At 47.0% G+C, this 18,255-nt stretch overlaps 2 protein-coding genes across 4 annotated transcripts in view; one reads left to right on the forward strand and one right to left on the reverse strand.

The window, feature by feature from the left end:
• The window catches only part of LOC117753059 (vesicle-fusing ATPase-like), a 42,589-nt gene that overhangs the window by 4,283 nt on the left and 20,051 nt on the right, over positions 1 to 18,255 (reverse strand). The window lies entirely within an intron of this gene.
• Positions 211 to 17,997, forward strand: wnt3 (wingless-type MMTV integration site family, member 3). Of its 2 annotated transcripts, XR_004612191.1 has the most exons (5): positions 211 to 400; positions 11,409 to 11,650; positions 14,275 to 14,540; positions 17,142 to 17,874; positions 17,927 to 17,997. XR_004612191.1 is itself a non-coding variant. In XM_034570948.1 (4 exons), the coding sequence occupies exons 1-4, from the start codon at positions 321 to 323 to the stop codon at positions 17,619 to 17,621; spliced, it is 1,068 nt and encodes a 355-aa protein (XP_034426839.1). In that variant the 5' UTR covers positions 211 to 320; the 3' UTR covers positions 17,622 to 17,995. The 2 variants fall into 2 exon arrangements, 1 of the variants encoding a protein (XP_034426839.1); XM_034570948.1 differs by having other exon boundaries at positions 17,142 to 17,995.

Genomic DNA, 18,255 nt, shown 5'->3' on the forward strand with positions numbered 1-18,255 from the left:
AAGAACCTCAGAGAGAGGGAGGGAAGGAGAGGACGGGTAGGAGCGTGTGTGCATGTGTGTGAGAGACACTTATTCTCTTAACTACTGGGAGACAGACACACTTTCCTGGCCCGACTCAAAAGAAGAGGGGGAAAACAGGAGGAAGATTTTTTTTTTTTTTTTTTTGCAAATATCATTTTAAGTTTCCCTTCATTCAACAATCAAGCTGCCCTAAAGCTCCTCTTCCTGGAAAACTCTTCTTCTTCTTCTTCACTGCCTACTGGAAGTTCTATGCATTGATCCATTTGCCCTCCTCACACACACTTGCAAAGGCTTACCTCATGGATTTGTATCTGATTGGATATTTGATGTGTGTGTGGTTGTCCAGCTCGCGGGTGCTTGGAGGCTATCCCATCTGGTGGTGAGTACAAATCCAGTTTCAGCATCAGACCCCTATGGCCACATAAAGAGAGAGACTCTTGTTTTTTTTATTTTTTTTTATTTGGTCAAATGATCATTTCTGAGAGGGCAGAATGTGCACTTTCAGTTGACTGCGTGGAAAAATGTTCTCCGGCCCATTCCCAAAAAATCTTAACCTCAAATACTAGTGTAACGGAAAAGGCTCGCCGTGCTTTTCCCCTCCACACTCATGTCCATTTATCACATTGGAGCATGTTGTGATGCACAGAGGCAGAATTTTTTTAGTTGGGGAGCCGTTAAATTACCAAAGATGCTGAGTTATTTTTCTGAATTTAAGGAGAAGAACTTGTTAGCGAGCGGTTGCCATGTTGATATGAATTGAAAACAGCACTGCGAGGAGCTGCGGAGCGTTTCCACACAACAGTGCGGGTCAGTCGGATCATTCGTTATTACATAAATCGTGGCTCGAGCACAGCGAACAGAACTGATGCTGCTCGTGAAAAAGCCTCAGAACAGGATCCCTTCTCCTCCACCATCATCAATTTCTGTCTTGAAATACGAGCATATCATTTTGTGAGTTCCTCAGGAAGTACAACAATAATGACTTATATGATCAGGGTCAATTTGGTTTGTTTTGCTATTGTGCGTCACCGTTCTACATTCAGGCCGCCGGCCCCCGAAACATGACGTGCATTGATGTGAATTGTTGTTTTTTATTTGTCAGCTTTTTATTTTTCGGTGGTCGTGCATTCAACGCACATTGTTTTTTTGGGGGGGTGGGGGGGCACTGACAAAGTTGCACACAATTAAAAAAGAAAAAATATTTGCATTCTTGCCATGGGGCATCAGCTGTAATTAAATCAATCCATTAGAAAAAAAGAGAAACAGTTGAGCATATCATCTTGCTTCTCAATTGTACCACAGCCACCCCCCCCCACCCACCCCTCCACTACGGATTTGTCAGGAGACAATATGTGTAGGTGCCGCAGGGTTTAATTCTTTGTTAAATTATCCCAGATCGCTTTTGGCCCCCAAGAACTGAAATTTAGAGGTTTATCTCATTACATATTCAGCTACATTCAGCTGACCTCATAGCTCCTGGTCTCCTTTTGTAACATAAAGCTTCAATTTTGGTGATATTTGCGTGGGCGTATGACAAAGCTCTTTTGGCTCACGACACAATACTTGTCAGAGCTACTGCACTTTTAGTTGCCCAACTAGCATATGGTCCCAGCGCGCTGCTGTCCAAACCGCTAGCATCTTCTGGTTTCATTTACAGAGCAGGCAGCTGCCAAGCACACAGGCCACAGGGTTGAAGTGTAAATGGCAAAGAGGACTTTACACCCAGTCCTGGCTTCAGCGAGAACCATCAGACACCAGTGACAAAGAGCCTGGCTTCTCTCTGGCTGTGAATTACCTGCAGCTGCTTTGTTTAACCAGCTTACATGACACTGGTATAATGTTCGAACCTGAACAAAGCGCACCACCTTTGATTTGGGTAACAAATTTTTTGAAATGCAGGCCGGCGTACGGTGGGGGGTAGATGAAAAGCCGAGCCGTAGCTCCAGGTGACTGGGCAGGTGCTGACGAATGGGTGTCAAGCAGCGCTGTCAGTGGCATCAGCCCCGCGGTGCTGAACGTGTCCAAAGAGGAGACGAAATGAGGTGGTGTGTCAAACAAGAGGGTGCCGAGTTTCAGCAAGGGCCCCGGCAGACTCCTCTCGGCTTCTGTCTCAGGGGCGATGACTTGGCCATAAATTCTCAAGCCATGGTGGGACGGGTTGGAGGGGAAGAGGAGTTTTGACTGCTGTATGCCTGGCAGCCTTGCTTTTACAAGACGGGGTGTTGAAAACAAAACAGAGCATAAATAACTCCAGTGATATGCACATATGCATGCATGCGGACGAGGTGTAGCAGGGAGAAGAGGGAATAGCACGCAAATGAGGTGGGTTTGGAGAGGTGAGCGGGGCAGTAAATTGCCTTCTTGAAATGCAAGAATGTTGGAGAAGAAGTGGTTTTGCAGCAAAACGGTCGAAATCTAAGTTTGGGAGAATTTACGACGGCAGAGTGACGTCCTCTTAATCCACAGGTCTCACAGCGTCTCTCTCCAATAATCTAACGACGCCTGACCTGAAAAATAACTTTGCTCTTTGACTTTTTGCATGTTTAATATCAAAATGTAGGAGCCTGATGTGCCAAAGTTGTTAATAAGAGTCTCTATTGTACTACTGCTGCTATTGTGTTGAGTCAGTGTGTCTTAACTCATCAACATCATATTTGGAGAACAGCTCAAAGTGCAGCGTGAGCCAGCCCAGTGTTTGTGTTCTTGCATAAACAGCAGTGGATGTAAGTGCATGATGACAGTCACTTTCAACAAGGAATTACCTCAGCTGAACGCCGTCCAACGCCAGCCACCGAGCACCAGCGCGGATTATCGGTTTAACTCTGTCATATCACACCGCGCAGCCACGAGATCTTCCAATCCAATAACTGTTATTCTCCTAATCCCGCGCTATCATCGCTGTAGCTACAGATGCATTGGGAGAGCAGAGACACCGTGAACTTTGTGTTAATCTTTCTGGAGCTGGGTGGGATTTGAAGTCGTCTCATGCAGATACAGTTTGCAGTTACTTGGGATGCACAGTGTTGGGGGTGTAGAACAAAACTGGGAACAAAGGGAGGAAGAAGAAATTATGCAATTGAATTTATAAATGTCTCAACGTCTTAAATAACGGTCAGCATGAAGGTTGCTGTTCCTGAAATCATCAGCATCAATATTTCTTGGTTCTGCTTCACATCCACTGCAGGTGAAACCTCAAAATCAAGTCTGAAAATCAAAAATGAGCAATGACGAATGTAATGCAAGTAAAAAATGAAGTAAATCTGTATCATCAGGACAAAAACAATGTGCAGAGGGATACATTTGAAGTATTACACGTATGAGCCTTCTGTGTGAAAATGAATTCCGGACACGATTAAGGCTTTTCACATCCTCTAATTAAATTTGGGGAGCATGCATAGGCTTAAACACAGCTTCCTGACTAATATTGTGTTTGCTCTACTTGTGGAAGTTTTGGGAACCTCACTAATATCAGTCGTACCTCTCGAAAAGATCTCGAGTAAAGCCTTTCCAGATCAACCTGAGCGGCTTAAAGAGGCTCTAGAGTCCATCTCTGGGTCTCAGGAATGTCATTATCTGACTGTGACATCCCCCCCCCCCCCCCCCCCCCCCACCGCCACCATCACCACCGCCACCAATCCTCCATCCAGTCGTCAACCCCGACCACTGGAGAGGGGATCACTTAAATGATTCTTACAGCGAGAATATCCTCCGTCTGCCGCCCTGTGTGTAAAGATCAGGGATGTTCGGGGTATTATTCCCGACGGTGCGAAGGAAGGTGGAGAAAAGAGCAGGAAAAGTCCAGAAGAATGTCATTCATAAGAAACGTCAGGGTTCCATTCTGAATGGCTGAGCGCCGCCGCTGCCGCCGCAGAGCCAGGGTCAAAGGCAAATGTGGACTAAAGGCCGAGAGAAATGTGTTTTCCTCACAAATATGGACCGGTTGTCTGTGTGAGGAAAGTATTAAAATGACTTGAGCCCAGGAGCAGGTGCATTTGCATTGCTGAGGCATCACTGAGGAAAATATTGTTTAAAAACTTTAAATTTCAAAGAATCACAAAAAGTTATCTAGAATTGGCACATTTATCAGCTACAGATTGGAGGTATAGTTTATTTGTTATCGTGCAGCAGCTGAAAAAAGCCTTTACCCAAATAAAAGCACATTTAAATCCACCACGTCCAGATTTTTATTCGGATCTGCACGAAATTCCAGACACTCTCTGAAGATTCACACATAATTCTCCGGGACATTAACGGATAATAAAACAAACAAACAAACAAAAAGTCCTTAGCTCTCAATGTTAAAGGAAGTGAACAAAACATCCCCACACACTCATCGATATCAGTTCCTTTTATCCGTCTGCTTTATTTCATCCAGGTCCATGAATTATTCACAAGGACATTGGTGAAAATGTAAAAACTATTTTCGTATCTGGCTACGTTAAAGCGAAAAAAAACAAACTAGATCAACAGGTTTTACTGGATCTGCGCCTTCATTTAATGGTTTCTTGTCTCATCCTTCCACCAAGATTCATGGAAATGTGCGTAACAAACAAACAAACAAACAAACAAACAAACAAACAAACAAACAAACATCATCTCCTTGGCAGATGTAGTAATACACCAGTCGTGTTTCCAGTTATCTCCCACATCTTTACACCAGTGTATCGTCTGTGATCGTGCACGTGAGACAACATTATCCAGCCGAACCCGAGCAAGGTGAGAGGTTCAAAGGAGAGTGGTATTTCAAAGCAGCGAGGGCGAGTCCTAATCTCCAGCCACCATCAAAGGACATGCAAAACGCTTGTGTAGGAAATGACCGAGTCCCGCAGCGCACGGCTATTAGGTGCACTAAAACACAGGCCAGGACGGTTCCTCAAAGGGAGAACGGCCACGGCCCTGGGCAAAGGGATCATTAGGGGACACACACACACACACACACACACACACACACACACACACACACACACACACACACACACACACACACACCATATTTAAAGTCTTCATTACCTGGCTGATCTCACCTGTATGGCTTGTTGCAGAGGTTCATTATCAGCAGGGTCGGTGACAGAGATGATCACACCTGTGCAGCCTGGATTCAACCCTCAGGTCAAACTAACCACTGAAACATGCAGCGTGGACAGGAAGAGAGGACGGTCACTCAATGTCTGGGATCCAGTTTATATCGTCACGGACAAAAATGTTCAGAAAGTGTGTCTGGAATCACACGACTTCTAAATGTGATTAATGAAGACGCGGTGAGACAAGAATGTCAATCAGCTCATTCCTACGCCAAACACACTGAAATTCACTAGATCCAGATTCTTATTTGGATCTGCACCAAACAAGCCCCTATTTTCTTTAAGATCCCTGAATTATTCTCTGAGGAATCAACTGAAATGTTGAAAAATGGCCGAACTCACAATGATATAGAACATTAAAAAAAATCCTGGATCCACACCAGAATTTATTGGGTTCTTCGTTGGGTTATCGTCCGCCCCTTCTCAAACTTTTACAGAAATCGGTTAAGTAGTTTTTGCCTAATCCTGCTCACAAACAAACAAATGCAGAGGATTTGGGCTGTGGTAATAATTTGCCGGGTTATGGGATTGGGAGTCTTTGAAATTAGAATTTCATTACTTATACAAAATACAATTTCTAATATATCAAATTGAGAAATATAATAATAAATGTATAATAAGATCTGACCTGAAGTTTGATGCCAGTTTTCGTACAGTTCAGCCTGGAACAAATAAAGTATTGACATGAAACCACATTGCTCTTTGCATGGGTGAAAATGTAAAATGTAAAAGTCCAAATATACATGACTATTGGATTAATAAAGGCGGGAACCAGCAGATGAGAGGGTAATGAGTTTATAAACCAGCGCTGGCAGCGACTCTGCCTCTGTAACGTCTATCGGCCGGGAAGCTGCGCTAACGGGTTCGAAAAGTCAACAGCAGATTTTTCTTTTTAATTACTTCTGTCGAAGATTCCAGTCGTAGATTCCAGACGATCCATTACGAGTTATGATTTGCATAGGATGCATTACTGCAGAGAATTCGAGCAGCGGTGCCAACAAGCAGCCACTAATGAGCAGTGTCAGGGAACAATGTGCTGTTTGAGTTGTGGTTCATTCACGGTCCCTCACGACTCCCATTCAAACAAGCTCTGTCCTTTAAATGACAACAGCTCAGACTCCGCTGTGTCCACCTCAGGCAGCCCGACACCGAGCTTCCCGTCTGACGTGCAGTCGTCAGTGCCGAGCTCCTGCTTCTCCCTGACAGGCAGGTTTACAAGTTTATACCTTGTTCGGTTTCCCTCGTCGCGTCTCCATATTTGTGACTGCAGGGCTTCCTTGTCCCAACTCCACACTCCCTGCTACAGTCTGCAGAGGGAAGCGAGAGGAGGGAAAAGAACAGGTTGAAACAATTTTTCAGTGGTCCTGTCATTTTTTATCTGATCAGCCAGGAGCTGTTGGACCACAAATCAAAAGTGTGCCAAAGAGAAGACAACAGAAAACACAGGCAGCAGCTTTGCATTCCAGGTTCCACCAGGAAAAGTCCCATCCTCGGGCCTTCCTTGGCCCACTTACTCTCTTTCGAGTGTCTTCATCTCCCCGCAGACTCTGTTGTGGGATTCACAAATGAGATTCCGATGGCGGTGTTTTCAGCGCACACGTCTCTGACTTCACTCCTCGTTTAGCGGCGCGATGCCCCGCGGGCGAATCTGACAAGTTGAGCTGAGGCATGAACATATAGAGGTAAATTAGAGGTAGATTAAAGTTTAATGCAAACAGTATTTTCAGTCTCCTACTGCAGTGACAGAACCCACTTGGTACGCAGCGCTCGAGGCGCTAACTCGGCACAAGCTAACGTTATTGATTTCTCTGTAATGAAATAAGTGAACTTGTTTGGACACGGGTTGGAACACGTGTAAAGGCAAAATCCTTTCTAACTCAGTTTATCTGTGTCAAACATTTATAAACATTTATAACTTAATCTACTATTTGCACTTTATAATTGACAATGAAGTTGAATGTTTTCTAATCTAAACTTGCTCTTTGCTTATGAAATGAAAGACAGGAGACAAAAAAAGAATAATTAGAATCCGACCCTGGAAAAAACAATCCTGGAAATTTACAAACTGGGAAAGTGATCCAAAATGAAACCATCAGAATCCCACCCTAATTGTGGCCCTCCACGTACGAGGTGGAGTTTAACACATCATCCGTCGCAGTCGACCTGACAGCAATCGCCCAGAGAGCGTCTCAGCGTGTGATTAAACGAAATTTGGAAAAATTATATCATCATCTGTAACAGTTTTCAGCATGTTACAGAACAAAGGCCGTTAAAATGATTGCACAGGATGGGCATTAGGAAAAATGCACCCACCCTTTTCCTCTCATGAGTGATAACGTGGTTGGAAGTGAGAACTTAACAAGTAGCAACTCAACCCTTGTTTCACTGTGATGATTATACTATATTATATGATGTATATAAACGACTGATGATGTGTTTAACTACAGCTCGTACATGAAGGGCCACCGTGAGGGTTCGATTCTGATGGTTTCATTTAACGTTGCTTTCTAAGTTCATCAAACTGGATTATTTTCAGCCCCTGATTCTAAAAAAAGTATATTTAAGGTTTATGTCTTAAATATATGTTTGTAATACTCAGTTTGACCTCATTGATGCTAAGTGAGTGGACCAAGTGTCCAAATCGCAGCCTCCAAAGTTAAAATAGAGTAAGAACGAAAATAAAATGACTAAACTAGATGAAAGTCAGATTTATTGATTTAGCAAACAAGCTAATATGTCTACAAGCTTTGCAGATTACACAAAAAATATGAGGTTAACCTTGAAAAATATATGATATAATTGGATGTAGTCTTCATCATTTTACGTTTAATATGTCACTAGATTTCTAGATTCTTCAAGATTCTTCTAATGCTGTGCAAATAGTACAAAAAATCTTGAATATGCTAACGTGTCTGAATAAAGACGGAAACTGGAAGCAACACATCTACACGCTTTTTTGGTGTCGACTATTACACCAAAGTTTGACCCAGGACCCAAAACAAACCTGAGGATCCTCATCAAAGTCAAGTTCGATCGCACCTCAGAGAATTTGAGTTTGTATACGAGCAACATTTCATCGTCACGAGCTTCTATTTGACTCCCGATGCAAACAGCCTGAACGAACCCTGGTCATGAACTTCAGGCTGTTTCTGTACAGGCCACCAGGCTAAAGGCCGTGGGGTCACATGTCACGTTCTGCTCAACAGGTTCAGAGGTTCACCTGGTACCTCTCGTGCCTCTGGACTTGAGAGGCTGTCACACAAAGAGAAGCTCATCTGTGCACAGACATGTGCTACACGCTGACCCCTGTAATGCAGACCTCCCACAAGAGCAGCTGCAACACATTTCTGACTCTACGAGATTCCTTGACTCACCCGTTGACTCAAGTTCGCTCAGAGACTAAACAAAAACAAGATGCAACTTTTCTAAGCAGGAGATTGAAGAGGTGATTTTACTGCACCGGGAGCGGTCGGGGGCAAAAGTTTGTGTTGACAGTGTCTTGATTGTGTGAATTTCCACCCTTCAGCAAGGTGTGTGGTGGAATCCCTTTGTTTCCTCTGCCTCATTTCTGTGGTTTCCAGCAGCCCATCATACTTTCAAATCTGCGCAGTTTAGAAACCGAGAAAAACCCCAACCAAGCCGTAAAACCCCTCCAGGCCAGTAGAGGCCCCATTCGGACCTGCCCGGGCATGCACCTGCCAAGCCCTGCAGTTCGCTGCTGCTCTGCTGCTCGTCTCGGCCCCTGCAGCGGATTCCCCCGGCATTCTGCCTCTGCGGAGGTCTCTGCTGCTCCCTCGCTCGGTCGAGACACGTCGCTTGTGGCTTCCGAGAAGTGAGGCGAAGCAGGCAGGATCAGCGTGGCACACATGTGGTCTGCATGCATGAGTCTGTTTGCACGACACGCCTCACAGCCCCCGAGGGTTAAGACTCTCATTAGCACCTCGCCAAAAAGATATCCCTTTCATCTCGTCTGTCCGTACGGATCAAATGATGCACATCCTTTGCAAACAAAGACAAATAGGCTGGCAGATCCACGGGCTGTAGTCTAAACATGCTACGGCCACCACAAAGTCCCGTGCGGTTAGCTAATTGATTCCATCAGAAATCCTGGATTCACCGGCCAAGGGAATTATATCTCAGCAGTTTAGCTTTCCTGACTGAAACCTAAAATATACCACAGGTTGGCACAGTGCTCTAAATGCAAAGATATATGATTCTAACAAGAGATATTGAACTGATGTTATGGGGGAAAACACCAGAGTTCAAGTCCAAGCTCTGTGCACGGCATCGTTTTTGCTGTGGTCCCATCTCACGACTCAGACATTAATGGGCAGTAACCAAACCAGCAGACAGTGTAATTAAGGTCCTTAGTCACTCAGTCACCAGACAGAGTGAAGTCAGCAACACTTGAACTCGGTGGAGTATCGGCAGATGAGCTAATGTGGCTGCCTTCGCTCGGGTAAACTCGAGACAAGAACACGAACGGAGATTGATGAGGTCGATCAAATGACTGAGTCTGCAGGCGAACATCAAACTGGGCAAAACAGCATTTTAAGTTTCAACTATGAAGTCGTGGGACGTATCTTTATTCATGCACATGAGTGTTTCTGCTAGTTTCACTGCTCCGTCTCTGAGGAGCTGCTCTGTTTGAAACTCACGAGCTGTTTGTTGTGTATCAGCGTCAGTCATCAAGTGACTCACTCTGATTATGTGATCATCATATATCCATAAGACCAGCTGGAAAAGCAAAAACAGCTCCAGCCTCACGTCTCAGTGCGTAAGCTCCCCTTGATCAGACCTTGATCCCCGAGAGCCTGCTGCAACAATGCTCACCTGAGATCAAATACAGTGAGCGGGAGGGGAGAGGGGCTGATGGGACGTGGGGGGGGCAGGGTTTTGGTGGCGGCCATAAGTAGAAAGCAAAAGTGCACAAGAGCCGTGAACCTATCTGAGGGGGGATTTTTTTCACCGTGACTTCAATGGCTTAACTTTTGTGTCGGGGTGGGGCACGGCGCTGCACTCATCTGTCAGAGTCAGTGGCTGCTGTGATTGGGTTGCGCCCTGCGGGGGTCCTGAGGTCATCCTGAGTGGCGCTCTGATCTGATCTGTGTCAATTGTTCCTCCGTGGTCCTCTCACGGCTTCCAGCGCCACGCTGTCCGCCAAGTGCTGGAGTGTCGACGGTGGCGATGAGCTTGAATTGGCAGCACATCTCCACATCGACTGAAGTAACACAGAGAATTCTGGAAAACACGGGAGGCTCAGAAATATATAAACAAGAAATCTGAGTCCGACTTCCTACAACAAACGCATGATCTGCAGGAAGAAACCAAAGTTTTGTTTAAGCTTGTCATCACAAAAAGCGTGTTAAAACATGGGCACGGCAAACATCTCTTCTCCCTCTCTTTTATTTAATAGAAACCAATTAAAATTAATTACTTAAATGAAACTATAATGGTTTCTGGCATCTCAAGATGATCTGTCTCATGGTGGTGATTAATCCCCGCTCTGGCACATCAGCACGAGCCTTCTGGTGAGACATGCATCTTTAGATATCTTGTTTTTGTCCATCACCAGCGAAGCTCAGCTCCTTTCTTACAACATCAACTCCAGAAAAGCAGATTATTGATGGTGCAGGTGTTCTCGTAAATTAGAAATTCTACGAAGGGGCTTTTTCTGAACTAAACAGACAGGTTCTTGTGTGTTATCTGTCAGATCTGCAGGTCTGTGTATGCTAACAAGTGCTTTGAAAAGTCAGAGCTAATAGCTTGTATCCCTGCCCTGAAGTGGGCCTATTAGCCTCCTCCTCCTCCTCCTCCTCCTCCTCCTCCTCCTCTGCTGCTGCTGGAAAAAAGAGACAAAATAAACAGGAGCTCCTGGTATAAATTACATTAAGCAGATAAGTCAATAAAACACTCCAGTATGAATGACTGTATTGTCACAGAGCTCTGCTTACAGTAAAACCTGAGATTAACGCAGAAGCGGTCCCTCTTGTGGAGGAGCTTCTCTTTCACGGAGGCCTCAGGTCACCACTACCACCAGCGTCGCTGTTGTGGGGTTGAGTTCAGGGCACGGGCTTGTACTGTGAGGCGGGTGGCTTAAATTCCCACGTTCTTTAAACTTGTGAATGCCCCAGGGCTGATAAAACACATACAGAGTTTGTATGTCGAAACTTTTCATTCCTCATCCGTTAGAATGGCAAAGTTTACGGAAGAACATGATATGAAAACCACAAATCTGACGACACATTTAATGCCAACCAGAATTAATTTCCGACAGACTTAACGATGCTCTCCCTCTCTGCGCAGGTCCCTGGCCCTTGGGCAGCAGTACTCCTCTCTGGGCTCCCAACCCATCCTGTGCGGCTCCATCCCCGGCCTGGTGCCCAAGCAGCTGCGCTTCTGCCGCAACTACATAGAGATCATGCCCAGCGTGGCGGAAGGTGTGAAGCTGGGGATCCAGGAGTGCCAGCACCAGTTCAGGGGCCGGCGATGGAACTGCACCACCATCAAGGACAACCTCGCCATCTTTGGCCCAGTGCTAGATAAAGGTAGATTTCTTTTCTGTGTAAGTAGTAGCTGTATTTTGCAGGGATGCATCTATAACTGGATTATGTGCCAAACAACACACAGCTGTAAAAATGTGAGGCTGTATTGCTGCGGCTTTTGCAAGCTGTTACAAAACAGCAGCGTTTACCTGTTTTCCACCCTGAGGCTCATCACTGCTTGTTCTCTGGGCTTTTGCTGACTAGCTGGAGCAATTACAATAATATACACCTTTCCTGGCTGCATCGAGAAATGAGCGCAGCTACAAGCACTGACACATTATCCAACCTCCATCCACTTCAGTTTCGCATTTGTCTGCAGAGTCAGAGGCTTATTTTCGGGTTTTTTCCGAGCGTGTTTACAATACATGAAAGAGGGTCAGCGAGGTAAATCCATCAACAGAGCCTGACAAGTGCAGGTGATATACTGGAGACATCCATCACACGCTTCACACTCAGAATACTAATTGGGCTTTAAGCGTCCAAGTAAACCTGACAGCGGGGAAACAGTAGGTGCAGGTGTCCTGCTTTATTCACACTCCCTAATTATGAAGCTAGAAGTTTGTGTGTTTGTGAGGCTGCTGATTGGAAATGAATTACCCTGTGTGTCAGAGGGGAAAGAATCTGGGCAGAAATGGGCAGCGTGAGCAGTCCAAGCTCCTCAGTCAAATAAAAGGGAGAGGGGAGGCCAAATGAGATTACAGGCAATAGAAAAGGGCTGGGGGGCTCCGCTCAACCCCTACTGTGCATGAAGACCAGTGCTCGCCTCACACAGTCCAGCTCCCACGGACGCCCCATTCACACGCCCTTTTGACTCTGTCATGAAAACAGGCTGAAAGGGGATCTCTCCCAACCTAGCCTGGGTGTGCACTTTGGGACAGGGAAGGGAAGGAAGCAAGGGGCGTAGGAAAGGAAGCAGAGATGAAGGGGATGAAGGATGGAAGTGTTCGACGTTAGAGAGGAGAGCGCTACCAGCCGCGGGCACCGTGCGCTGCGTGTTGGCCATGGCGGTGCAGTTGGTGGACGCCGGGAGGAAACGGGGGGGCTGAGGTCCTGTGGTGGGTGGTGGTGTATGGGATTTCAGCTCAGGGTGTTGGTGGAGGGGAGAGGGGAGGGAGTTAGGGAGTTTGGGGAATGCCAGCTCCGGGCAGAGCGGGGCTGCGGGGGCGCGAGTCGCTGGGCCCTTTGTGCGGATAATACAGTGTGACACAAGGGAAACAAAGGCGGATTGATGGGCCCAGCAGGTAGCAGGAGCTGCGCTAGCCTTGGCTAACAGCCAGGGCTCCCGGGGCCCAGGGCTCACAGGCCCATGTTGTGGAGGGCCCAGTGAGGCTTGCCAGGGCGAGCGGGGATGCCCAACCTGAGGACTGTGGGTCATCATGGACGGGTTCACTGGGGATTTAGACTGAAACTGCATCTTTTTACTGGGAATGAACAGTGAAAATAAATGTATAGAGGCTCTGGATCTCAACAGTCAACACATGCCCGAAGTTTGTGTTTTTAAAATGTTACCAGACATAAAGTATGTGTGAGTTATGGGTTTGCAGCATCTGCGTTACATTTTCTCAATAAAAGACCACATCAGACGATCCCTCTTCTACAAACACACACTCAAACGTCAGACAGCTTCAAGATTCACTACAAATATTGACCCTTGTGGGATCGTAGCAGCTCAACAGGCAAAAACACGGAGCATGAAAAGTGTATTTTTGTTGTGCCGTCTCGTTCAGGGTGGGAAAATATGAGTAGCCTCCAACCAAACATTAGTAAACTGTATCTGTGGCTTCTGTGGCAGCGGAGTAGCACAGGAATTTCTGGCTTTAGTAGCCGTTGTGGTCTGGGAAACACAAATTTAATTCTCCGGGTCGTGTTCATACAAATTTAAGAACTCCAACGATGACGCAACTGTGCACATCAGGAACAGAGGCCACTCGATGCTCTTGAGAAGTCAAGCCGCCGCTTAAGGCCACCTCGTACCCCTACCTGTGTGTGTGTGTGTGTGTGTGTAACAGAGCTAGTAGAATGTAACGGGTGAGCCACGGTAAGTGTGCTGTGATTGTGAAACAATGGTGTCTGGTTACATAATAAGCTGTTGCCTTCAAAGGAGGCGTAACTCCATCCCTCAGTGTTGAAAAAGAAGCGGCACTGACACACCGCTCGGTTTCACCAGCAGGCCTTGGGCTCTGGATGGAGGGGGGGGGGGGGTGACAACATTCCTGAAACACTATCCAGATGCAAAGCAGCGCACCTCAGGGATGACAGGAGGTCACTGAGATCCCACTGAGCGTTAGGCCGTCCTGACACAACCACAATGGGCTGATGTCACTGCAGGGACTCTGCTTCTAGGCTCCTTCACTTTGCTTCCTCATCACCGCTGATGATCGTTGGAAAATAGTGTGAACCGTGTTTTCTTATTGTTAAATAAATATGAGAGGTTGGGGGTTAGAGGTATGCCTTGCTGTTTTTTTTTACAGGTATGTAAATGTCGCTTCTCAAAGATGAAGTGTTGTGTTAAAAGACGTTTGCCTGGAGGGATCCTGGCTCTGTGGATGACGGCAGCAGTACATGTTGTCCATGTTGAACAAAAGACTGACTCTGTCTCCCTGTCTGTCTGCATCTGTCCCCCTCAGCGACCAGAGAGTCAGCGTTTGTGCACGCCATAGCCTCGGCAGGCGTCGCCTTCGCGGTGACGCGCTCCTGCGCCGAGGGCACGTCCACCATGTGCGGCTGCGACTCCCATCACAAGGGACCCCCCGGCGAGGGCTGGAAGTGGGGCGGCTGCAGCGAGGACGCAGAGTTTGGGGTCCTGGTGTCCAGAGAGTTTGCCGACGCCAGAGAGAACCGCCCTGATGCTCGCTCGGCAATGAACCGGCACAACAACGAGGCCGGACGCACGGTAAACAGACACATGTGAAGCCCCTGTGCAAAGATGTACTGTTAATATCCTGTATCCATATTCTGCTCATATTCAGGTTCATAATTCTAATTTGGGTTATTACTCGAAAAGGTTTTCATGCTCTTATGTTCTGAGAACACATCACTCTACTCATTCTGTCCACTGCTGCAGCTCCTCTCTTCAGCCTCTGTCTGAAACACTTGGTTTTCGCTCCTGTCTCTTTAAGACCCCCCCCCCCCCTCCTGATAAAACCCAGTCCGCTCTGATTGGTCAGCTGCCCCTCTCAGCCTCCGTGTCAGACTACCCGCTAGGCAATGCATCCTGCAAACGTCAGCCATCGATGTCACGGCCGAGCTACTGACGAGGCGTAGTGAGTAGAAGAAGAAGAAGAAGAAGAAGAAGAAGCAGCTCCAGTAGATGGCGGTAATGCACCTTAACGTTGGTGGCCACCCGCCAATAAACCGAACAAAGAAGAAGAAAGGAGAAGATTCATATGTGATTGTCTAAGATCCTTTGCAGTATTTTCCGATGACAAGCGTCCACCTTTCTGGAAAGAGCTTCCCAAAAGGAGAAGGTCCACATACTTTTGTCCAGATAGTGAACATATTGAATATCACAGGACTAAACAGATCTGACAGCAGAGGTGTAATGTTCACAAGATTCACTGAGTATCTGCAACTGACTCTGCGAGATAAACGCAGGTTGTGTTGTTGTGTCAGACGACCTCAGCACAATGTGCGTTATGCGTTACAGCAGAAGGTGAAAACTGAAAGTGCAGCAAACTCTGGGCGATAAGTTTCTCTGAGTGAATTCATCCAGGAAACTTTATTGTTCAGGATTTTATAATTGTTCATGTGACGGGTCGGGATTTGGTTTTCGACTCGTCCGCACATTTCTGAGCTTCCACCTGAAAATGAGCACTTGACTTTGAATGACTGTTTAATTGCTCATCACGGCAACACACCCTCATTGCTGCCGCCCCCCCCCCCCACACCTCGCCTTTCATGCCTTGCATCCCAATGAAATAAAAAAGCCCCTGACAGTCAAATATCCCGAGCTTGAGGAGTTCGGGGGGGAGGGGGGGGTTGGGGAGAAAGAAGGAAATCAGCCCAGACTTAAAACATCAGTGGCTGCTGTCACCACCGGGAGAAACTAGAATCCCCGGCTGCTGGCCGAGGGGCAAACGGAGGGACCACACGGCAACAAGACAAGTCTTTGATGAGCGCACACAGGAGCAGTCAGAGACCACAGGAGCGAAGTGAACGGCAGCAGTGTCAGGAGCCTCGTCTCCACCTGGCCCTCTCACGCTCCTCTACTTAGCCCCGAGGGCCCCTGGGACCTGATGTTGGCATGACAGGCTCAGTGTGATGTCACCAGTATATCTACCCACCCTCCCCCCCCTCGTCAGCCAGAGGTGCCACAGCCACCTGCCTTCCGCCGCAGCCGAGGGGAATTCTGCAGCTAAATATAGCCGCAGAATTAAAGCACAACACAATCACAACACAAAGGTAAAACTGGCCCCGCGGCAGCACAGTCACGGAGTGAGCCAGTGACTTCAGAGGGAATTAGGCCCTCTGTACTCCACAGCTGCACCGCACTTCAGTAAACTGCAGCCAGTGGCGTATTGTTATTCTTGGCCGGCTCCGAGTCTTTAGTGGTTTTGTTCGTCTGCATTATTGAATTTCCTGTTAAATTTCTAACCATCGGATTCCATCAGAGCTGAGGTGGCGACTGTCACACGAGCAATGAGTCACTTCTCAAATTAAAACCAGCACTTTGAGGATGAGCACATTTGGAAGGAAAGATTCTTTCAGCTTGTTGCTTTATTGATTTAGTTCCTGTGGAAATTGTTAATAAAAGTCCACAGATCAAAGGCTCCACCGGTAAAAGATCTTTTGGGGTTTATTGACGAAGAAAAATAAATCAGAACATGTGGATCTGCTGCAGTGATGCGTTCTACAGCGTTAGAAAAGTTTAAATATTCATGACCGTGCCTCATGTTTTGGAATCTGCTGAAACTGCTGCGACTCCAAGCTGATGGAGCTGCCACTCAAAGCCGAGGGGACCTTTTGATCTCAAGTGTTGCTCAAAGGCATCAGGAAATAAAAGTAATTCAAATGTTTCAAATGTTGAACGCTCGCCAGATCCATAAATAGCTGCGTTTTGGTTTAAATCAAAGGAGACGTGATGTTTTTTCACTGTTTCTTTCCTCTACTGTGTTATAACGTTTTTTCTTGTGAATGTAAAAGTTCTGCAGAGTTGAAAAGACCGATACTTACGCATCATTGTGATGTCACAATACCCCACATATGCATAATGCACGTCGGAGGTGGTTGACCAATCACGACAGATTGGACCAGCTGGCCAATCAGGGGGCCTTAAAGAGACAGGAGTGAAAATCAAGTGTTTCAGACAGAGGCTGAAAAGAGGAGCTGCAGCAATTGACAATTAATAACAATGATTTAAATGATCAACTTGAATATCGTGCAGAGTCCGATTCTCTTTAGATAGATGTTATAATTTCAAGTGTATATTTCTTCCAAAAGCTGAGGTGTTGACATTTTCCTACAAGTTGAACCTAAACGTGTCCTCTGCCCTCAGACCATCCTCGACCACATGCACCTGCGCTGCAAATGCCACGGCCTGTCGGGAAGCTGCGAGGTGAAGACGTGTTGGTGGGCGCAGCCGGACTTCCGCATGCTGGGCGACTACCTGAAAGACAAGTACGACAGCGCCTCGGAGATGGTGGTGGAGAAGCACCGGGAGTCGCGCGGCTGGGTGGAGACGCTGCGGGTCAAGTACGCCTTCTTCAAGCATCCCACCGAGCGCGACCTGGTCTACTACGAGGGCTCGCCCAACTTCTGCGAGCCCAACACGGAGACGGGCTCGTTCGGGACACGCGACCGGGTCTGCAACGTGTCGTCCCACGGCATCGAGGGCTGCGACCTGCTGTGCTGCGGCCGCGGCCACAACACCCGGACTGAGAAACGCAAGGAGAAGTGCCACTGCATCTTCCACTGGTGCTGCTACGTCAGCTGTCAGGAGTGCGTGCGCGTCTATGACGTGCACACGTGCAAGTGAGAGGAGGCCTCAGGCAAACGGACTGCTGGACTTCAAGTGCTGCCCCCCCCCCCCCCAACGTCGACTTCCCAGCTTCTCCAGACACGCACACAGAAACACACTCAACTTATACACCTTTAAACCCCCCGTCCACACTAATGCGGATATTTAGCTAAATTAACTTTTCCCTCTGAGCCTCTCGTCCACACGCAAACAGCTAAAACTACGGTGGCTGAGAGAGCTCAACACACTGCAAATTAAGAAAACAACTTCTGTCACAACACATGCAAATACAGAAACGGCTGCAAAATGCGTAAGCGACACAGGAAATATTTCCAGGGGACCTAAAAAAGTGATGAGCTTGGCTGTAGTTCAATGCTTTGTGAAGTTCCATCAGCACTGACGAGTAGCAGACTTCACAAAGCATTGAACTACAGCCAAGCTCATCACTTTTTTAGGTCCCCAGGAAACAAGTTGTTTTCTCAGTTTGCATGTGTTGAACTCTCTCGGCCACCGTATTAAAACAGTAATTTCAAAAAGTATAGTGTTTCCCTGTGAATATGTAAAACGGAGCATTTGGGAGACAATGACATCACCAGCTTACATCGTGCATGCCCGCTGTTGCTTTGTGTAACGAGTGAGCACCAGAAACAAC

This window comes from Hippoglossus hippoglossus, chromosome 19 (assembly GCF_009819705.1).
Source record: "Hippoglossus hippoglossus isolate fHipHip1 chromosome 19, fHipHip1.pri, whole genome shotgun sequence".
Lineage (NCBI taxonomy): Eukaryota > Metazoa > Chordata > Actinopteri > Pleuronectiformes > Pleuronectidae > Hippoglossus > Hippoglossus hippoglossus.